At 39.1% G+C, this 24,130-nt stretch overlaps 1 protein-coding gene across 1 annotated transcript; it reads right to left on the bottom strand.

The window, feature by feature from the left end:
* Nucleotides 1-8,581: 8,581 nt before the first annotated feature.
* LOC145591954 (uncharacterized) lies at nt 8,582-9,007 on the bottom strand. The gene has a single exon (XM_081648432.1). It carries the CDS (start codon nt 9,005-9,007, stop codon nt 8,582-8,584), a length of 426 nt encoding a protein of 141 aa, XP_081504558.1.
* Nucleotides 9,008-24,130: the final 15,123 nt, after the last annotated feature.

Raw genomic sequence — 24,130 nt, forward strand, 5'->3', positions numbered from 1 at the left:
TAAACTATGTTATGGGATGGATAGAGTAATATAAAGTAATTTCAGATAAGTTTAAATACGAAATAATATACAAAGTAAATTAGAAGAACCAAACATACAAAGCCTTAATTTATATCTATACTTCTATACTTAGTTTATATCTATACTTCTATGCTTAGTATTTAAAAACACAAAACACAAATTTTTCACATGACACATGTCATCACAAGTCACTCATTACACCATATGTCATACGTCACCTCACTTAATATTTGTGTTTAAGTTTTTATGTATTCTATAACTTACATATTCAACTAAGAAAATAAAGTGTTTCATTTCCGTCATAATTAGTACACATTACATAAACATATGAATTATAATAAAAATTGTTTTTTCATCTCGTAGACTTATAATATAACTTAAACTAATATATCATTTCTTATTCCACAATCTTCATGTATATACGGTATACCTAACCAAATTCATTCGTCTTCTTTCACAGTTCTATTCTGACTCTTTTTGTCTTGTAAGTTTTAGCAATGAAACAATTATTTCGCATATTACATCCAAAATTTCAACTTTTGAAAAGCATACCTATATACTCGTATGAAAATAACTAAACTAAAAAACAACTCGTGAATCGAATGAGTCAAAAAACTACTTTAGATAAATGTTTATTACAAAGTCATCATATATAAATAATTTCGAAAATAGAAAGGCAGGTAAGGGTTTACAAAGATGAATTAGGACGGAAATATGGGAAAAGGGAAATCTTGGATGTCATTATCACCCCAAATGTGCACGTCTTATAAGCCATGCATAGATTTCCGCCTAATCTGAGTATTGGCCATAGCTGGCTGAATCTGGACATGCCTCTTGTCTTCATTTCAATTTTAATTTTTCATTCCACCAAAACGATTGACTTTGGATTTATGAAAATCGTATAATATCAGATCAGGCTCACATGATATTGGAACATGTTAATTATCATCTATTAACTATTACTATAATAAAATATTGCTGACATCGTCAACTCTCAAATTATCCTACTCTCTCCATCCCTTAATTAGATTTCTACTTCTATCATTTATTCATCACATAATAGAGAGAAGTAGGAATCTAACTAAGAGACAGAGGGAGTACATGTCATTCTAACATAAAAAATTTTCCCTCCATTTTCTATGTGTGATGTCATATCATCTTTTATTTTATTTTTTTAACCAACACTAAATATTTTTCTAACAAAAAATTGACCACTCTTTTTTACACAAATGATATAACTTTATTTTATGCATAATAATAAAAATTAATTAAATTGTGCAACCCAAGAATCTAATTTAGTTTGTACTATTTCTTCACAAAATAATTATAGAAATTTTGTAAAAAATTAAATCAATCAATATAATTACATTTTTTTTTTCTTAAAAAAAAGTATTTCAAGTAATCTCATATTATTCTCATGGACTGGATGTTGTGTACCAGTACTACCAATCTACCATAGATGAAGTAAGAAAACAAGTATGTACTTTGGAATCGAATTGATGATCATTCCTCATATCTTTTAAAAAAATTTAATTACATAATCCGTAACAAGTATTGTATAAAAATTGTATAGGAAATTGTTTTAGGGGTAGGATGTTTTCTTTGTAGTCCTTAATACATTCTCTAAATTGGTACAATAAGAAATATCAAGAATTTTAGGTTAATTATCAGTCCTTAATGCTTGAACTTTTTAACCTTTCCTGTTTCTCTGCTTATGTTAATTATCAGTCTTTAGCTTGCATTTTGGACTTATGCAAGTTGCTAGCTTTTAGGTTGTAATATATTTAGGGCTTTAGCCCAAGTAATATATGCTTCTGTTTATGTTTTTAAAAAAAAAAAAAAAGAAATATCAAGAATTTATGATAAAACACGTATGAAATTATACAATTAAGGATTTGTTATTTTCACCTTATTTCCACTTATTTAGACTTAATAGGTTTAGATAATAAGTTTAGTTTAGGAAAAATAAGTTCTGATAAGGGTTGCCAAGTTCAAATGACAACTAAAATAATTTATAATATGTTTCAAAAACAAAAAAGTTTTAATAATTTTTAATAAATTCAAATAAGTTCAGATTAGTTTAGATAAGATCAGATAATTTCAAATAAGTAAAAATCAGGTGAATAGAATTCACCCTAATTCATAGTTATTTTTTATCTTTCAATTTTTTATTTTCTTATAAATATACAGTATTCAGGGTTGTATGTATATACGGAGTAACATTCTTTATCATTTAAAAAATGTCATCATTCATACATTAACATGGCTATAATATACAATAGTGTTTCTGGAAACAAAATTCTCCTCGGGGTATTAGGGTAATAATATCAAGATGTCTTAGAGACTAAATCCAATGAATGTCCAAATGTCCTTCGGCTCTGCCTAGCAAGGGTATATCCGAGGGCTCTACCTTGATGTCCGAGAGCTCGGCCTGCAAAAGAGAGAAGGTTAGCTACCTCGAGGGTGTGACCCGGGAAAGCCCCTCCGATGCTTAAGTCAACAAACGCACTTTCTACAGAGAGAAAGTAGAGAGAGAGTGTGTACTTTAGAGAGAGAAAGTAGAGAGAGAAGGATAGAGAATTAGGAAAAAGTTACTATCTTTAATGATTGGAGAGCTATTTATAGCTGTACTTTCAGGTGGCAGAAGTTGTACTTAATGGAACAGATTAAGGGTAAATCTGTACTTTGCAATGATTAATGATGGTCTGGATCATGGAGGGCTATTTTCATAATTTTAGGTCATTGGGCTTAGGACAATGGACTTGGCCAAAACATTTAGGCCCGTGCGTGATGTGGGAACGAGATCGCATGAAGTTCGAATATCACGCGGAATGAGTACGAGAGAAGTTGTCATGTAAGCCGGAATAGATTTTGAGGCGCACCCGAGGGACAAAACGAGCCTTAGGTGTACCTGAGGGCTAAAAAGGGCCCTAAGCGACTTGCAAGGGTGAAAACCAGGCCCAAGCAATGCATTATAAGTACTTTCTAGTTGACACGACTGAGCAGTATTTGAGAATTTATCCGAGAGCTAAGCCGGATGATGGATGATGGCTTATAGACAACTGAGAGCTTTTCTCCTTTTAGAATATTTTCTTCAGATTGAGCCCCATGTATATTGCTTAAGGCATGACTTGTCTTGATTTTCGGCTAAGCTTTGGATTAAGAGTGAACTGATGACGGTTGAATGCTAATTAAGCTTGCAATTAAGCTTAATCTTCCATTAGAGACATTTCTGGGCTCAAGAATCACTTTGGCCCATTTGAGCCAGGGTTTTGAGGTGTCTACTTCTCCTTGGTTTTGAATATGAGAGTTCCCACCTCACTTCATTTGTCTTTCATTCTTTCATTTGCCTTAGAGAAATTCTAAAAATTTTCTCCAATCCTCTCCCAAATTTCTTGAGAGTTTGAATGTTCAAGTAACATCACTCAGCTTCATCCAAGTTCATCAAGATCTTCCAGAGGTATGTGAAAAATTTACAACTTCTGATTTGTTTTTGGAGACCCAAAAGCATGTTTATGTGTTTATGTACTTGCAAATTTCAAAATTTTGAATTTGAATTTCGGGTAGGCATATTTGAATTTTGAGTTTTGTGTTTGAACTTAGCTTGGATATGGCCGAAAATCTGTGTGTTAGGCATGATAAGTGATTGTACTTAGTTAAATATGAGATTTATACATGGCCTAGCGGAGGGATGATGGGAGAGCACCATCTAAGTGCGCAGCCCGGATATGCCGATAAGATTGAGGCAGGAGGGAGAGTTAGGTTACCGAGGACCCATGTGCAGGTCGAAAGGGGTAAGCTGGTGCTGAGGGATCTGCCAGGCATGACTGAGTTTTATTGCTAGGCTGGGCTGAGGGAGCGAGGTGAGGAGCAATGAGAATGAGAGAGTGAGTGCGCCGACAACCCAACATGCGCCAGACTGCCAAGGGGGTAGGAGGTGTGCAGAAGGGAAAATTTGTCCTCTAAGCCGAGGGAGTATGAAGACGTTGGAAAGCTGAGTGGAGAGTCTTGAGAGGTGAGAAGAGTTGCGCCAGGATCAACGCTCTAGGCATAAGCCGAAGGGGTAAGTGAGGAGAGGCCGAGAGATTCGTAGATCGAGTAAAAGGGAAACTAAGCTGGGCGCTCGGCCCTTTAGGTTGGCTAGTGCGAGATGCTCAGCCGAGGGCATGGGTGGCTGAGGGGTTTGTAAGGCCAAGAGGCCGAGGGGGTGAGTGATGCCCAGATCCAAGGGCTTTGCCCTACCGAGGGCTTGTAATACCGCAATTACTGCCAGGCTTAGCTCTTAGACCTTAGCTAAGACTAGGCTATTTTATTATTTTTATTTTTATTTTTATTATTATTATTATTATTATTATTATTTTTTGTTGGAATGTCGAGGGCCTTGGAGCCGAGCTAAGGGGGTTGCTGGGCGAGCAGATCGCTCGACTTGGAGAGAGAGTGTCGAGGGCTTCGCTAGACGTGTCGAGGGCCTGGTGCGCACCAGCTGGGCTCTCGGCTTATGTGTGCTGGGCCCTCGACCTGCCAATGTGGTTGGGCGTCTAGCGTGTGGCAAGATGCGGAGCTGAGGCAAAGGTTATGCTCTTGCATCGCTTCACTGAGAGCTTGGGTTGCTGGCTTTGATTGCTTGATGCTTGGGCATGCCGAGTGTTTAGCTTAGCCAGGCTAAGAGTTGTGCCTTGTGTTGCAGGCCTTTGATATTAGCTGGGCCGAGGGTGAGATGGGCCTAGCCGAGGGGATTAAATGTCCCTAGTCCAACATAACAGGGCCTTTAACTTCTAGACTTTTAGATTGGGCTATGAAATGATGAGAGCTTGGCTTATATGGGAGTTTGCATATGAATTTTTATCTCCGCTAGGCTTGTTCTCTTGAGAAATTTTGAACACTTGAACTTTTATGGATGTTCCATGCAAGAGTGCCTTGGCTCGGGGCGAGCGCTTGTCTTGCTTCAAGGCGATTTTTCCGGCCTCTTTGATCACTTGGTGAGCATTCAATACTTATTTTTTTGAACTCCAAGTATCGTATATTCATGCTTAGTAATTGTTTTCTATTTTCTTTGTATGCTTAATTGTTCCTCGGCTGCGCCATTGATGATGTTTAGGCATAGAGGTACGCTTGTTGTGTTGATTGTGTGTACATTAAACATTTTTGGGGTAATCTTGAGTTGTGCTATGAATGTGTTATGAACGACCAAGCGACTCAAGATTATCCGAATTCTCTCCCCGGCCTTGCATCTTATGACTTGTCAAAGGAAATTTGGTCGGGGGGAATACTTGTAGCAAATGTGATTGGTAGTAGTGTTGATGCATCTATTTCTTTGGGTGTGCCACCTTCTTATGTGTCGTCCCCTCCCCCTTAGCATGATTTAGGCTTTGATTATTATTTGCCTCCTTCCCCTTGGGAATTTCTCTTGCACGTAAACCGACTGCTAGGGGTTGTTTGAACAGATTGCTTGTTAACGGTGTGGTGACTATGTCGAGTGAGGATGATACATCTACTTCTTCTCTTAGGGTGCCAGTACCTTATAAACCCCCTATTAGGAGGATTAGTCCCTCTATGTGCCATCCCTCCCCCCGCTTGGCTTAGATCTTTATCAGAGGGAACCAGACACTTACAAACCCAATATCATGTTAAGGAACCTTTTGTCATTTCTTCTCCTGGGGGTGATAGTAATGTAGATAACCCTCCGCCCTGGTGTATAGCTGTATATAAGGATTGTCTAGATAATGGGTTGAGGTTCTCGCTGCACCCCTTTATTGAGGAATTGTTGATAAAGTATAATTTGAGTATCACCCAGCTCTAACTCCTGGCTGACAATAAACGCCTACATAGCCACTTGTAGTTTACTAGGCACACCTTGTATTGTAACCGCTTTTAGGAACACCCATAGGCTTCAGGAGGTCCCGGACAATGTAGATAGCCATGGGTGGTATGCTTTCCATGATAGGGAGTTCTACCTCACCATATGTACGAAGCCCTTGACGCAGAAGGGCTTTTGCCACACTTTTCTTTTCATTTTTCATGCTAGGGGTTGGAGGATACCCCGAGATCATAGCGGCTTGCCTAGGGTTGATTTGAACTACAATGTTCCTGCCATGAGTGTTGATGAAGCCGTGGGGGCTATTTGGCTGCAACCCTTTAAGGAAAAAGGATCGAGAGAGAAGCATCCAACCATGTGGATTATGAAGGATAGGCATTTCAAGAAGGAGCGGTTTTTGAGTGTCGTGGGCCTGAGCCATGCTTATGATAGAGGTAGGATTTGTTTTTATTTATTTAAGTTTCAAACTCCTTATGTGTTTCTCCCCGAGCTTGGTCACTGACATGTTTGTATGAATATTTGCTTGCAGGTATTGCATATAGCCAACTGAAAGGCAAGCTTCAACGCAAGATGTCAGGAGTAAACTTCCGAGCTGGGAAGGTCAGATCCTCTTTGAATAGAGTAGACATGAGCATTCCACGTCCTCCCCTAGTATATCCATTTTCCTAGAGCTGGTTCCTTTAAGTGATTGTTTTTCTTGCTAACTTATTCAACTTGTGTTCTGCCTTTTCAGAATCCGAAGTCAATGAAGAAGCTAGCTGAGAGGGGTGAAGAATCTTCCCGAGCGACGACAATGGAGTTGGATGATCAGGGGTCTCACCATGCTTCTCCAGTGGTCTCTCAGCATATTGAGCTTTTGGAAGCTGAAGCCTATGGGCAGCAGGGAAAACGTCCTCGCATTGAGGAAGAGAGTAAAGATGAGAGTGATGAGGATCGGACTGTGAGGCCGAGGACCCCAAGCCACCCTTGTTCTACGAGCCTTTCTTGACTTTTACTAAGCCGGGGCGCAAATCTATGGTGAAGGATCTCATGCCCCGCTTCTCTTCGTAGGGAGACTTTCAGGCGGTGAGGAAAAACCCATTCAAGTTCTTTTACTCTGCTTTTGACAATATCTTGAATGTATATATTCTTACATTTTGCAATGGTTTTCTCTATCCTGGGGGTTAAACTAACCATCTGTTCTCCTTTTTGATTTAGGTCAGCGTGACAATGAGCGTGTTGGCCGAGGAGTACAGGAGGTGTGGCGTGCAGGACATAGAAGGACTGCGGACAAAGTTATTAGAGGCTCGGACTCAGATTCACGATCTGAAACTGGAGCTTAGCTCGGCCAAGGATGCATTAGAAAAAACCAAGCAGGACCTTACTGACGCCAAGGAGGCTGGGAAGACTAGCACGCAGGCCCTTGAGACTAAAGCCGCAGAGGTCAAGGAGGAGAAGAAAAAGCTGACCGAGATGCTTAAGAAGAAGAAAGATGAACTAACGGACTTGAAGGAGGAGTTGACTCGGGCTTGTGAGAGAGTGAAACAGTCCCAGGAGGAGGTGATTGCTAACTTGAAGAAGTCTCCAGCCTTTGCTGATTTTTAGTCTGAGTTGGGATATGAGGCCTTCAAGGCGGGGATTGCAGATGCTCAAGTCCACATGGAAACAACCTTTGCCGCCTTTGGACTATAGGAATCTTATCCCAAGGTGCGGAATAAGGTTAAGGCTCTCATTGCTGCTACCGAGGAGGAGTAACGGAGGAAGATACTAGTTGAGCAGGGTCAGTAGAATGAGACCCATGAGTAGTTATTTTAGCTCGACTTTTGTATTTGAATTGCTTAAGTTGTTTTCCTTGGTTGTACTTAAACTCGTAGCACTTGGTTTCTGATTCAATGAACTTTTAACTTGTCTTTTGATGTACTGAAATTGCATATTCTCCTTTGACTTGGTTTTATTGATGTAATGGGAGTTGTATGTCTCCTTTTGACTTCCTCTTGCCGAGTTTTCACACTTTGTTTGATTCCCTATGGATTATTGAAACATAGGGGCCAAAAATCCCCTAGTACTTGATAAGTAACCCTAGCATGCTATTCTTGCTTTTCCGGGTTAGGCGAGGGCTAAATGAGCCCCATGTTATTGATGCATGAGAACGGGTGTTGTTTTTTAGTTTTTGCATTTTTATTGAACGTCGAGGGCCTAAACGAGCCCTTAGTTATAAATATTAGATTGATAATAAAAATAGGCTAGGGGCTAAAACGAGCCCCAAGTTGGGAGTTGTATGAGAGCTGGGCTATTCCAACTTTTTGGAGTGGGCTGAGGGATAAACGAGCCCTAAGTTATTGAGAGTCTGAGAGTTGAGCTTGTCCCTCTTTTAGGGCAGGCTAGGGGCTTAACGAGCCCTAACTTATGAATAATGACTTGGCCAAGACTCTATCTCAAATGTTTGAGCATAGTTTAGCATCTTGCCCCTAACATTGGAATAAACTTGACATTGCTAACTCAACGAACCGGAATGCCCCAAGGCGGGCATGTAGTGTTGTTTAAACATTTGTTGGCTATGCTAATAAGCGATATAAAAGACAAGAAATTTAAAGTAAGAAAATAACAAAAAATGCAAAACATAGGGGCAAACATCCCTACTGAGGGGGGTTTTTTCATTATATTAACATAAAGCAAAAAAATATTACAATGATGCACTATACAAAATTGATCTCCTCGTATCAGCTCTTATTGCCCCTAGGGCATAATTGTAAGAGAATGATATGTTTACACATAGAACCTTCGTAGGTCGTCCGCATTCCATGGCCGGGGCAGATCCTTGCCATTAGGAGTCTGCAAGCAAAAGGTCCCCAGGCGAATGAATTCCTTGATCTTGTAAGGCCCTTCCCAATTTGGGCTCAGCTTTCCCAATGTGGGGGGCTTGCCAGCAGCTTCACATTTCCTGAGCACCCAATCTCCCTCAGGTAGGGGTTTAGCCTTGACTCCATTGTTGTAATAACGAGTTATCCTTTGCTTGTACGCTATGGAGCAAAGCAAGACATCTCCTCTTATCTCTGGGAGCAGGTTTAAGGCCAAGGGTTTCAATTCATCATTTTGGGCATAGTCATAGAAGGTGACTCGGGGAGATGGAATTCCGACTTCTACCGAGAGCATAGCAACGCTTCCATATACTAAGGCTGTAATACCCCTCATGATTGCTTTAAAAGGATTTGATATACTACTCATATCAACAAGATGCATCTTCCTTTTAGGGAGTTCATATCCTAAAATACTCTATAGTTAAGCGTGCTTGGCTGGGAGTAGTCTTAGGATGGCTGGGAGTAGCGGGGGAGAATTCTGGGGCTATATGGTCGTAGCCAGATGATATGTCTATTTTATATAGTATTTTACCCCCGTCCCTTGGTCATAATTAGTAGTGTTTTTGGCTCTTTAGAGCCACTTTTATTACTAATATGTGTTTTCTAGTGTTTTCGTAGTTTTGGTTGAGTTTTGTAGGGAATTGCACCTTTGGAGCATTTTCCCAGGATTTTATGGAGCAACTACGAGCATTGGAGGAGCACGACCATCTTTCATAGCCCAAGATCGGTTAGAGTAATCAAGCCGGTGAATAAGGGCTCGACTTGTGTGAAGACGAGGCATTTGGACCGAATGATTTAAGCCCCAAAGAGGATATTTGGTTTGGGCCAAGTTACGAGCCCAAACGAGGAGTCCAAGCGGCCCAAAGGTGTCCGCCCGATGGTCCTCCCGATGATCCGCCCGATGGTCCGCCCGATGATCCGCCCGATGATCCGCCCGATAGCGCGCCCGATCGGGCAAAGAAGACTTATATCGCAGCGGCCCTTTTTGCCCGATCGGGCGCGTGTTTCTGGAGGACGTTTTAAGCGTCGTTTAATTTGTTTTAACTTAGGATTTTCTAGCTTAGTATAAATACGCTTTTGTTAAGCGAATTTAGGGGGGAATTCTTTTCTCCCTTCCCTTACTCTCTCTTTTCTCTCTCTAACTTTTTTCTTTCTCTCTTCTCTTAAACTCTTAGTATTATTTTCTCTCTCTACAACTCTTGTTCCTTTTAACTTTGGTAACGATTTCTTCTCTTTTAATCTCAGTTATTTATTTTATTTCTTTACTCTATCATGACTACTTTTATTGCTTCGTTTAGTTTAGATTTAATTATGTCCGAGTAGTTTAATTCTAGGGTTTATGGGGATCCATAATTAATATGAAGGGATAATTTGTTATTGTTGATTATTGATATTGCATGATAATTTCTTATTGAATTGTTTTAATTCTTTACAATTAGATTATGAATCGAGCAGATGTAATTTGATTGTAAAAGTATAGTAATATTGAATTGATGAATCGAGCAGATGTTAATTTGATATTAAAGGCTATTTTCAATAGGAACTTAGATCTAGTAAATTGCGAGAGCCTGTTAGATCTATGTTGATTAATAAATTGCGAGAGCCTGTTAATCATGTTATTTGTGCAATGTTGATTATTGATTGTTATGTTTTATCTCGGAATATTAATTATTGGTGACCCTAGGCCTTCTTATTATTGTTTTTCTCCCTGAACTTGATCTCCGTAGTTTAATTCCTTTTTACAATAACAAAATTGGTTACCTTAATAATTTAGATTATATTAATTAATTAGGAATAGAAAGACCAGTTTCCCTGTGGATTCGACCCTACTTCCCTATCTACTGTAGTTAGAGGACTTAAGTATTACTTTTGATTAGGGGATACGACTTTACCCTGTCACCAGACTGGATGTAACACTTTGGCTACCCAGTTTCCATCATGCGTAATACTGGAGTCCCTAGCTTTCCAGGCACAATGAGGGCGTTGTCGTTTTCAAGTGGAGGTGTATGTAATACCCCTCATGATTACTTTAAAAGGATTTGATATGCTACTCATATCAACAAGATGCATCTTCCTTTTAGGGAGTTCATATGCTAAGATACTCTATAGTTAAGCGTGCTTGGCTGGGAGTAGTCTTGGGATGGGTGACCTCTTGGGAAGTTTTCTCGGGGTGCGCATGAGTGAGAACAAAATGCGCCAGAAGGACTTGTGTTGGTTTGTGGGGACAATTGTTGGCCCTTGATGCGCATTTCATGACAATAGGCCCCTCCCTAATTTGTTTGGGGCCGGAGAGAAACAAAGTAGCAGCAGCAGAGGTCAAAAGTCAAAAGGAGTTTGCCCCGTAGCCTCTTTGGTTGTGGTACGAATGGACCATAAAATTCTAGGTAAGTCATCGACCTAAGAGCCTTTCATACCTTACAGCATTGTTTTTAGCCCTTTCAAGATTGTTTTGTTTGCCGCCTCAGCTTGCCTATTTGTTTGGGGTCTGCATACAGCCGAGAACCTTGTTTGAATTCCAAAACGCCTACAACATCCTCTAGTTGGCCCGCTGTTGAACTAACGGCCATTGTCTGAGATCAGGATGCGGGGTACATCCTGGTCATGGATCTAGATGATTGTTTATGATTGAAAACGAGGAAATAACGCCCCTATTTATAGAGAAAATATTTGGAACGATTAGAAAAGAGTCAGAATTTGACTCGAACTAAAACAGGCCCTATCGCGATGCGATAGAGCTATCGCCACACGACGTACCTTATCGCGATGCGATAGGCTCTTCGCAGCGCGATAGCGCGATTATGATAAAAATCCTGTACGGAGTCCTTTTCCCAATATGATTAGGTGATTAGACTCCGTAATTATCTTAATTAAAATCAGCTTTATCTTTTAAAACACTTGTTTTATTTTAAATTCTTTATCTTTTCTAAATAAAAGTATAATTATTAATCCTAATTCCATTAGAATTTAAAATGACCTTCTAGATTATTCTAGAAGATTAAAGTCAATCCTAATAACTTTAGGAATGATAATTAATGGGCCCTCCACTTGATCCTTGGGCCATATAAAATCATTTTGGGCCCAATTTAGTATTTTGGCCATAACTTCCTCATTCTTCATCGGAATTGGGCTTATAGTATATCGTTGGAAAGCTCTTTTCGAGCCCTATCCAACTACACTATTATTGAACCCATATTATGGACCAAACTAAATTGTACTGGATATTTTCCATAAATATGGTGTGAAAGGAAATATTTTCGAAAACAGAAAGAAATATTTTTATTGAAATGAGCGCATCACCAGACCCTTTCACATTTCACCTTGTCGATAATCAATTATGTGAAAGATATTCATCACTGGGTTTGGTTTTTTGGAGAGACACAATCAGGTGTCTATAGGGGTATTCATCAAGTGTTCTTTTAATTGCTAGAAGGCTTTCTCATCTTCTTAATCCCACATGAACTTAGGCCGCTTGAGGGCCTTGAAAAAGAATAAGCTCTTGTTAGCTGATCGAGATAAAAATCGTCTAAGCGCAGCTAAGCAACCTGTAAGGCGTTGTAATTCTTTCACATTCCTGGGGGATTCCAGTTGAGGATTGCTTGAATTTTGTCCGGGTTGGCATTAATGCCACGCTGATCCACCATAAAGCCGAGGCACTTTCCCCCTACACCTGAAGACACACTTGCTTGGATTGAGCTTTATTTTATATTTTTTAAGGGTGGTGAATGTTTCCCTTAGGTCTGCTATGTGGTCTGAGCTCTCTTTGCTTTTAACCATCATGTCATCAATATGGGCCTCAATGTTTCGGCCCAACTACCCTTCAAAGATTTTGTTCATCAAGCGTTGGCATGTAGCCCCGACATTCTTCAAGCCAAAATGCATAACATTATAACAGTATACCCTTTGGCTGGTGATGAAGGATGTGTGGGCTTGTTCTTTTTCCGACATGGGTATTTGATGGTACGCAGGATTGGCATCCATGAAGCTTAGGAGGGCGTGACCAGCGGTCAAATCCACCAACCTATCAATTTTCGGCAAAGGGTGATCATCCTTTTGGCAGGCTTTGTTCAAATTTGTAAAGTCCACACACATACGCCAAGAGCCATTTGGCTTTCTAACAAGCACAACATTAGATAGCCACTCAATGTATTGGCATTCTTGAATAGAACTAGCTTCGAGGAGCTTTTTAACCTCAGCTGCTGCTGCTTTGTTTCTCTCCGGCCCGGCATGCTTGAGTTTCTGCTTGATAGGCTTGTAGCCTTCCCGGATATTTAGCTCGTGCGTCATGACATCGGTATCTATGCCCGGCATTTCATGTGCTGTAAAAACGAAGATGTCTTTGAATTATCTAAGTACTTGGATGATTTTTTCCTTGAGCTAGGAGTCTAAGTTCTTTCCCACTCTCACAGTCCGAGCAGGGTCATCTCCTAGAGGTATGCTTTCATCCTCCTCAATTGGCTTAGGCCTACCATATTGATTGGGATTCTCGGCCATGTATAAGTTCATAATAGGGAGTTGGGGTTCATCTACGTCCATTGCTTTCCGCTTGACAACCTTATCCTCCTCTTGATTGATCGATGCCTCGAGTTGTTTCAAGCTATCTACATAGCATTTCCTCCCCTCGAACTGATCTCCATATAACTTCCCCACGAAGCCATCATCAGTCCCGAACTGAAGGAGTAGATGGTAAGTTGAGATTGCGGCTATGACCTTGTTGAGTAAGGGCCGACCAATGATCATGTTGTATGGCAGAGGGGTGTCCATAACTAAGAATGTGAATACCAAGCTTCTCCCCTTCTTCTTCTCCCCCAGCCGGATTGGTAGCTTGATCGTTCCCATGGGGTAAACATGTTGCCCTCCGAAGCCGACTAATGGCTTGTCTAAGGGTGTGATGTCTCCTTTGCCGCAATGCATCTGCTTAAGGCATTTCCAAGTAATTATGTCAGCTGAACTCCCACTATCCACCAAGATCTTTTTTATATTGGCATTAGCCACCTTCATGTGGATCACTAGAGGGTCATCATGGGGCCTTTGAATTTTCTTTGCAGCATCATCACTGAAGACCATGAGAGGGTCCTTCGAGGTGGATAAAGGAGTGCCAATATCGTAGATAGGCTCCTTAAGCGACTACAAATGACTTTTGCGTGCTCTATTAGTCAAGCCCTCAGAGGCATATCCTCCGGCTATGACATTGATGCTCATGTTGGTGTCAGCTGAGCTATGAGCTTCTTGCACAACTCTAGAAGCCTTGCTCCTTTGTTTGTCTTTCGGGGAGGCTTTGAGGTATCGGTTAAGCTTGCCTTCTTCTGCTAGCTTATCAAGTGCTCTCTTGAGTTCCCGGCAATTCCAGGTGGTATGGCCACTATAGGCGTCGCTCGAAGTGCGCCTACGTTAGCATGTTGTGAATATGCTTGGCGCTCATAGGAAGTGGGAATTGACGTATACGACTAGGGACAAATAAAGTAGGGAGCCGCCAACAAGTTTTTAAGGAACTTGTAAACCCTTCACGGATCATAAAAGGCAACCACGATTAAGGGACAACTAAAGGCAACAACGATTGACCCATGAAGGTTACACCCCATTCATAATCCATGAGATTACTAACTCCATATGGTTTAGAACCACGAAAGGAGGATCGGGGATGATGGTACGAAGTGAGTCATGAAGTCACATTCACCCGTATTGGCCTCTACTCAATTCTTATAGTGAAAAGTGATTCCTGCGATCTCAAAGGCATGCAAACAAAGATTCAACTCGCTCCAAACTATTATTATGCTAAATTGGTTGAATATTAATGCAACATATAATTCTAAAATATTCGTGATCAGTTTATTTAATAACAAGATTAAAAAGGAACCAAAACTGGTTGTCCAAATTATCTTATTAGGCGTGATTTTCAATTAGATATTCCCTTTAAACATGCAATACGGTGATCATAAAAAATATAATAGAATTAACATTAATATTGGAAGCAATTTAACAATAATAACGTCAAATCAAATAATAACAAACCCTAATCATGATACTAGCAATATAAAAATAAGTAATTAAATTAATTAATTACTCACATTACGCGCGTTCCTTAAAATTGCTACATCATGAATAAATTGTTAGTAACTTCAATAAAATATAAATCAAATTGAAATTAAATTAAATTAAATAAATGTAAAGTTGATTTGATCCAAACCCTTTGTTAATTATACCTTTCACGCCTTGATTTAAGGACGGAACCTCGGGTTAAGTATGGAATCCTTGGAGTTCTTAAGGAAGGAATAATGTAAATAGGAATATAGGTTTAAGGTTTAGAACATGAGAGAGAAGAGAATAATTTTTGGTGTAGGAGAGAGGAAGAGAGAATGATTTTGTGTCCTGAATTGTAGAAAGAAGAGGGGTTTTATAGAGAAAATGAGCTGAGGGAACATACGGAACCCTAAAAAGATAAAAACCCTAAAAAAGGTTGTCGCGACACGGCAAAATATGCCGTGACACGGTATAATTTGGTGTGACGCAGGAAATTAGCAGCCCTAAAAAGATAAAGCACGTCCAGGTGTACGCGGAGAAAACACGGGAAATTCCCATGAAACGGAACATGTACCGTGACACGGCATAGGCACCGCGATGCGGCATTGTCCACCGTGGCACGGTACAATACACCGTGTCACAGTAAAAAAAGCGCGTGAGAAAAATGCGAAAATGACACGGAAAAGAACTGTGTCACGGTATGTGTACCGCGACACGGTACAGATTGCCATGACACGGTACTAGCTGCCGTGCCACGTCAGATATTGCCGCGACGCGGCAATTTTGCTGTTGCGCAGCAATTCCAGTTTTTTACGCGTTTTTAAAACTACGATAACTTTTGATCCATAACTCAGAATAAGGCATATAATATATCATTGGAAATCTTATCAAGTATACTTTCCAACCCAATTAGAATCAGGTAAAAATCATTTTTAGATTTTAAGATATGGCCGTTTTAGTGAAAGGGTGTCGGTTTTGGGTCGAGTTTAGTATTTTGCTCATATCTTCTTCGTTTTAAATCGGAATCAGGCTTATGATATATTGTTGGAAAGATTATTTCAAGGCCTATCCAACCAAATAATAATTGGATTTATAGGTTCACAAAATCAGTTTCTCTCGGTTTTGTGATGTGGACATGAAAAGATGAAAACAAGTTATGGTGTAGGGAAATGAGCTAGGAAATGGATTGGTTTATGAAATGTATTGAATGGAAACACGGATTTAAGCACTCCAAAGATTAAATACTCAACCCGACCAATAATGGCGATGAAAGGTTGTTCATCATCGGGTTTGGTTTTCGGGAGACATTTTTAGGTGTTTACAGCCACACTCTCGATGGTACTCACACCAGAGTTTCTTGTTTCTTTGCTTTACCGGCGTGTTCATTGGATTCGGCTTGGGAATCATAGCCTTGTTCTTTATGTCCAAATAGATCTCATGCCTATTAGCATTGTATTTAAGTCCTTCATCATCACTCTCAGCTTTCCTCGGCTTTCTGTTTCTGTTCTCATGTTAGTTGTCTTCGTGCTTTCTTTTCCCCTTGTCCTTAGCCAAGGGTTCCTTACACACCTCTCTTGCTTCAATGATTCTTTCATCTCTTCCATGGCTTCAGAAAAGGTAGTGACTATCATGCACAAGCTCAAATTTCAGCTTGTTAGACTTGAGCTCGAAAAGAAGGGCTGTGAAAGAAACATTATCTTGGAGGTCAGGGATGAGTTAAGACTCGGTGTTGAACCTCTTGATATAGTATTTAAGACTTTCATTCTCTCCTTGCTTCACAGTCATCAAGTGAACGCTAGTCTTTGTTTGCCTACTCCCAGCGATGAAATGCTTTTTGAATTGGTTGGCTAGCATGTCAAATGTTCTGATGCTTCCTGGGGTAAGGTTGTTGAACCATGTTTGGGCTATGCCCTTGAGTGTGGTGGGGAAGAATCTGCACCAAGAGGCTTCACACCCGGTTTGGACTCCCATTTTTGCCTTGTAAGCGTTCAAATGGTCCGTTGGGTCCGTCTTTCCATCATGTGGATCTAATGTAGGGATTTTGACCTTCGGGGGAATGGGTGTGTTCATTATCTCCTTGTTGAAGGGGGTGGTATTCTTGACAATCCCAAGCCTCCTCGACCCGAGAGAGGGAGGACACTCAGGGCTTCTACTTGCTGAGTGAGCGAGCTGAGGAGAGATCCTTCTTCTTTGTCTTAAAGTAGCTGAGTTAACCAAGCTATCCCGGTATCTTGTTGATCTATGCTGAGAGTGAACTCTAGTTCGACCTCTGTAGGGTGGATCATTTTCTTCCTTTGAGTTCTCCCGCCTAGAGTTGTTTATCTGACGGGCATCCAAAGTTCCTTCCCTCAGCCTTCGGTCATTGATTATCTATCTAGCATCTCTTGGTCGGCTTGACTACCTTGACTCCCGCTGTGAGTTGGGAGATTGATGTGGTTGTGAACGAAGGGACTCCGGGCGCTGAGGGCGGGAGGAGGCTTGATGAAGCTGGGACAAGTGAGGCTGAGGGTTGAGTTGTGGAGCGTTCCCTAACCTACCTTGACCCCGCCCTGATTGACAATTTCCCTTAGGATTTCCTCAAGATTTTTGTTGATTTGGGCTGCCAGCTGATCTAAATCCTGACGGGTGACCACCTGAGGGTTATTCACCTCTTCCGCGGGGTCGCTTCGAGCATTGGGTACTATTTCCTCGACTATATGGGGATGCCTAGCTGAGAGAATCAGAGCCTCTCTAACGGTGTCTTGATATGTGCTATGGGGACGCTTAATGTTCACCATGACTTTTTGTTTGGTATCCCCACAAACAGCGCCACCTGTTTCTGGAAACAGAATTCTCCTCGAGGTATTAGGGTAATAATATCGAAATGTCTTAGAGACTAAGTCCAATGAATGTCCAAATGTCCTTCGGCTCTACCTAGCAAGGGTACATCCGAGGGCTCTACCTTGATGTTCGAGAGCTCGGCCTGCAAAAAAGAGAAGGTTAGCTGCCCCGGGGGTGTAACCCGGGAAAGCCCTCCGATGCTTAAGTCAGCAAACGCACTTTCTAGAGAGAGAAAGTAGAGAGTTTGTACTTTAGAGAGAGAAAGTAGAGAGAGAATTAGGAAAAAGTTACCAACATTAATAATTGGAGAGCTATTTATAGTTGTACTTTCAGGTGGCAGAAGTTGTACTTAATTGGACAGATTAAAGGTAAATATGTACTTTGTAATGATTAATGATGGGCTGGATCATGGAGGGGTATTTTCGTAATTTTAGGTCACTGGGCTTAGGACAATGGACTTGGCCCAAACAAGTAGTATATTAATAAACTAACATAAAGATTTATTCCTACGGCCAAAAAAATAGAGAAAATATAAGTTGATATCCTATATTAACAAAACTTGTTAATATCAATGCTAATTTTGTAAATTTAGCAGCCACTCTAAGGGTAATTTTGTAAATTTAGCAACCACACCCCCTTTCTCTTCCCTCTATCACCACCGTACAGCCTGCTGTACCACCTGCCACTTCACCAACCGACTACCGACGACCTTTAGCTTCACTAGTCAACCCCAGTAGATCACCGCACGACCTCCCTTTACCTTCACCAATCGACCACCGCATATTCTCTAACACCGCCAGCCAACCGAGCACCACCATTCGACCCTCGCAACACCACGAGTATGAACGAATCCCTTTCCCTAAGGGGTTTGTATGGGCCCAATTTTCATAATTTGCTACTAGGGTGTCTATTGTTTGTCTGGCCGGCCGCTTTTGATCCACAAAGGTGGTCGATCTTGGGCATAGCCATGGGAATGGAGGAGAGAAAAGAAAGTAGTGGCCATGGGAATGGAGGAGAGAGAAGGAAATTGGCCATGTGAGGCAAGGAGAGAGAAATACTGATGATTTAACATGTTTTTGTTAATATAGTATATTAACCTGGTTTTCCTAAAAAAAATATATGAAAGCTTGAACAATCAAAATTAAATTGTAATCCTTCATTGAATCATTGTTCAAAATGTCAAATGATATACATCTTTATTCTTATACTTCTTTTGTGCTTAAATTTTGAGACAACTTTACATAGTACAATAGCTACAATAATTTTGTAGTCACTAATCTCATTATGATATTTGATCAAAAGCATTTAATTTTGGTGTTAAATTAAATTACACCATCCATTTAATTAATTAGAATATTTATAATTAATTAATTATATATACTATTTTTATTTTTTTCGAAGGTAATTAATAAATATATATATATATATATGACTTCCTTCTACGATGTGCAATTTGTACATAATTACTCCAACCTTCTTCCTTTATCGATCTTCCAAATGCTTAATCTCATTATCTCATACACATACAAGTCATACATGAAAGCTAGATAGGAGAGTGCGTTCATCACTTAACCGAATGCAAGAAGCTACTAGAGGATGAAGGATGTCTAGTGAAAGCAATGCATGTCTATCGAGAAGGTAATCAAGCAGTTGAATTGCTTGCTAACCAAGGAATTTTGCCAAACAACAAATTAAAGTCGAGTTGGTTCAGTTCCTGGGCTTGGAGCTAGGCCGAATTTTGCAAGAAGATAGTGGGTGTGGCCTTCCCTTGGTTTGTCCCACTGTAGGTTTTTTGTTTTCATTTTTAGTTTGTTTTCAATTTCTTTTGTTTGGGGCCTAGCCCATCGTGAGCACCCAAAAAAAAAAAGCTCAATATAATTGCTTAAATATCAAATTGGTATCTTTAATTTGTGTTAATTTGTAATACTCTCTCCTTCCCAAATAATTGTTATGCTTGACTTTTTCACTATTTTTAATTTTATACTAGTTTTGACCATAGTAATTTTGTTTGTATTTAATCAAATTTTATGTATTTTTATGTGAAATATGTTGTTAATACTCCCTTCGTCCCCTTAATGATAGTCTATTATGGTGAAATTTCATGGGAATTAACAAACTTAAATAAGTAGTAGTATAAGTACATTGAAAAGACTGATTTATATAGGGTATGCAAAAAAGTAGAGAGAGAGAGAGAAAGTAATAAAAGTAGATGAGAATGTAAAATTTATATGGGGAGCTAAATTTGCACCAATATTGTTTTAATTGGAGGAATTTTGGTAAAATTTTAATATTAATGTTTGTTGGAAATAGCAAATGAGGAGAACATTTTGGGACTAAAATTTGGCCAAAAGGGACTATCATTAAGGGATGGGGAGTAGATTTTTTTTAATTAAAGCTTCATAATATCAACTTTTAGGTATTTAATATTTATTTGTGTATAATTATATATATGTAAAGGTCAAATTAATTCATTGGCATGTGTGTCAAATTTAATTGTGTTAATTATTCCGACACGAGAGAGTCCACTGTGGAACAATATTGGGTCAACTTACACCACAACTACAACAATTATTTATGATGGATTTAATTGTCAGAATTGCAAAATTTTTTTTTTTTTTTTTTTTTTTTTTTGACAAACACCAGCAGCATAGCATATTATTATTCAATCAAAGATGTCAAATCCTTACAAATAGCCTCATGAATTTTAAGAGGGTATTCTTCCAACCAAATACGACTTACACTAAAATTACAACTTAGGGTAGCTAAACTGTAAGCGGCGCCATTACTCGGCCGCTTAACAAAGGAGAAAGATACAAGCTGGCAGCTTGACAAAATGAGTTGGAGGATATCCTTCACCATATTCCCCAAACTCATTTGGAGGACAATCATCCTTCTTCAAATGATGAAACAATTTTAAATTATCGGTCTCAAGCACAAGCTTGTTGAAACCTGCTTCTCTAGCAATTACCACACTTTGTCTCATCGCCATAGCCTCCCCAACATCGACCTCAAAGGTCCCTACTGTTACCTCACAACATGCTATCACCACATCTCCAACTGCATCCCTTAGCACCCCACATCTCCAACCACACCTCCAACTGCATCCTCACTACACAAGGGGCATATGTTGTCAACATTCATTCCCCTAGGCACCAGATTTATTCTCAATGGCACCCTATTTTTTATGCACCTCCATGCAAACATCTTCACTTTAAGGGGGATGCAAGCATACCATATGTCTTTACTATTGAATGGATAGATTTCTGCTAATGTAGATGCTTTCCCCCTTTCTTCCTCTTCAACCAACAAATTGTAAGCACTACGCACACTATACATACCATCCTTAGAATAGTGCCAAGTCCATCCATCTTCATCATCATACATTGAAATCAGAATGCTACAGATGTCCCTTACTTCCCTCTGCGTGAACAATTCGCACAAAGAGTCAAGCTTTCATTTTTTGTCCTCCCATAATTCACACACCAGCTGTGGTACATTATCCCCAGTCTCCTTACTCGAAAAAATACGGAAGTCAGGGAGTTTTGGCTCCCAAGGATCATCCCACATATTAATAATGCTGCCCCTCCCAACCATCTTTCTTGCTCCTTTTTCAATCACATTGCGCACACTAAGAATTGACCATCAGGTAAAACTCATATTTGAAACCGGCTTCACATCAAAAAAAGTCGAGTGAGGGAAATATTTACCCTTTAGAACACAGGACATTAAGTACTTCTTCATTATCACAATCATCTAAGCTTGTTTAGCTAGCATAGCTTTTTTTAATAGTGCATATTTCGAAAGCCCAAACCACCTTGATTTTTTGCTCGCTACATTTTGCTCCACGCCACCCAACAAGTCTTTCTCTCTTCACTTTTTTGACCCCAAAAGAAATTCTACACATTTTTTCAACCTCATTAAGGATACTAACAGGGATAGAAAAACATTGCATTGCGTAAGTTGGGATAGCTTGGGCCAATGACTTAATGAGAATTTCACGACCCGCTTGTGACAGAAATTTTTCCTTCCAACCCTTGAGCTTCATCCAAATAGGGGTGGAAAAAGTTGACTTGACCCGAACTGAAAATATTGGGTTAGTGTTGAGATTATCGACCCGAAAATTTAAATAGGTCAACATGTACCGGACCTGAAATTAAATAGGTTAGGTTAAGGTTGAAAAATTCAACCCGAAAATATTTTTTTTTAAAAAAAAAAAAGGAAAAAAAACGGAGGAAACTTACTGAAACCAGCCTAAGCCCATATTTAGGTCCTTATAAAAGCTAAAACCCTAAAATCCTCTCTCACTTTTACTCCTCTCAACCGTTAGAAGCTCTTTCTCTTTGATATTTCATTTTTCATCTCAATTTTTTATATTTCAACTTTTAAGAATTCAAACCCTAAAAATCTAAAATCCTTTGCCTCTCCATGCCTTCCTCTCCTTCACGGACATCACATTCAAGTCATTCAACAACTTGCAAGAGTTCAAACTTCATCAATCTCTAATGTAGATCCCACACTGCAGTTAAATTATGGTAGAATAAGCAGTGTTGCAACACTACTGATGATAGCAAGGGTTGGCCGTATACACACCTAGAAATAATGTCTATGGAACTACCTTGTTCTTTACAAAAACCCATTGGTTATATAAGTCAATAAATCTAGATAGATTAAGTCTTTAGTTTTGTACCCATTTATTGCAAGCTAGTATGCATGATGAATCTGATGATGTTTGTTTTTTTCATGTTTTTGTTAAATACCTTCTAATGTATTATTTTTTTATTTTTATTACTCGCTCATTAATCACAAGCACACTTCATTTGGTTATTTTGGTATCAATAGATTATGTTGTTTATTTTGGTTTCAATTGAAGCATTGAGCCTATGAACTTGAGTGTTTGAAATATCAGAAGATTTGATAATATCAAGCTATTTGAAAAAAAAATCAGGTTAGTTTCAAGTCAAAGTCAAGTTAAGTAACCTGATTTAAACCAAACAAAAAAAAAATCAGGTTAAATAAGGTCAATTTCGGGTTTACCTGAACCCGAAAAAATTAGGTTCAGGTTCGGGTTTACAACCCGAAAAGTTAAATGGATCAGGTTTGGGTTGGGGGGTAGCTGACCCGAACACAAACCCGACCCAACCTGATCTGTTTGCCAACCCTACTTCCAGACCCTATCTTGAATACTTTGAAATACCATTTTTTAAAGCCACCCATGTAAGTTGGAAGCCCTAAATATTTTTCATGTCCTTCGACAGCCTTAAAAGATAACTTCATTGAAGCATATTTTTCTTCTTAAGATCAATGTTTCGGCTAAAAGACACCTCTAATTTCTCCATATTCAGTTTTTGGCCCAACTCCACCTCATAGGTCGAAAGAGTTTCCAGAACCCTATCAGTTTCATCTTCATTAGCCCTGACAAAAAGAAAGCTATCATCTGCAAAAAAATAGATGTGAAATTCGGTCAACATGTCTCCCAATTTTATACCATGGATTAGTTTTCTCCTTTCTGCATCCCGAAGAACATCTGATAATCCCTCTACACACATGATAAACAAAAACGGAGATAGAGGATCTCCTTACCGGAGCCCCCTACTTGGCCTAAATTACCGAGAAGGTTGTCCGTTCACCAAAACATCAAAAGAAGCTGATGACACATAATTCATAATGTTATTCACAATAATCTCCAGGAAGCAAATTGGCTTTTTTACACATACATATGTGATGTAGATATATTTTTTAGAGGACAATTGTGAAGGAGATTATGGACAATTGCAAGTGTGGATTTTTGGAATGATATAAACTCATAATATCATTACGAAAATATATCTCACATAATTAAAATTATTATTATGCATTATTGAAGGATCGATATTAATGTTAGATTATGTATTTCATCCATTTCTTTTTACTTGCAACACTTTAACTTACAGTAAGCTTAAACGATTTATATTTAAAGAAAATAAAGTCATGCAAAATCTTGTAAAAAAATCGTTTCAATTTATATTTTTATAAAATCAAATTTTATAATTTATACTTATTAATATTTAAATATGATTATAAAATATATTTCCGGACCTCAAACTTAACTTTAATTTTTTTTTTCTTTTGTTAAAATGGTATTTTAAAGGTATAAGAGTCGGCACGACAAAGGTCACGAGTTCAAATTTAATTCACCGCTCAATTGAAAGTGGAATAATAAGCGTTGGGTATGGTGGAGTCCATGCTCATCTAGTCATCCACAATATATAGCTATATGAGCTCTCATTTTAGGAAATTAGGGTATAATTGTTTTTTATTAATGCGGAGTAAGTCAATGAAAATTAAGAACGAGAAAAGCAATAAAGAAGATAAACAAGAAACACAAGGATTTACGTGGTTCGGTTAAATTAGACCTACATCCACGGATGGGGGAATTGAGAGCTTCTTCACTATAATGGAGAAAGAACGATACAATAATACAAGGAGTCTTAAATCTAATGGCTCAAAAGGTATGATATAATTGATCAACTAAAGGGTCCTTTTATAACACAAGAAAACCCAAATAAAAACCCTAAATTATTTCCCAAATATACTCAAATAAATAGCCGTCACAGAAGAAATATAATTTAGGAAAATTATC

This window comes from Chenopodium album, chromosome 18 (assembly GCF_948465745.1).
Source record: "Chenopodium album chromosome 18, dcCheAlbu1.1, whole genome shotgun sequence".
In the NCBI taxonomy this organism is placed as follows: Eukaryota; Viridiplantae; Streptophyta; class Magnoliopsida; order Caryophyllales; family Amaranthaceae; genus Chenopodium; species Chenopodium album.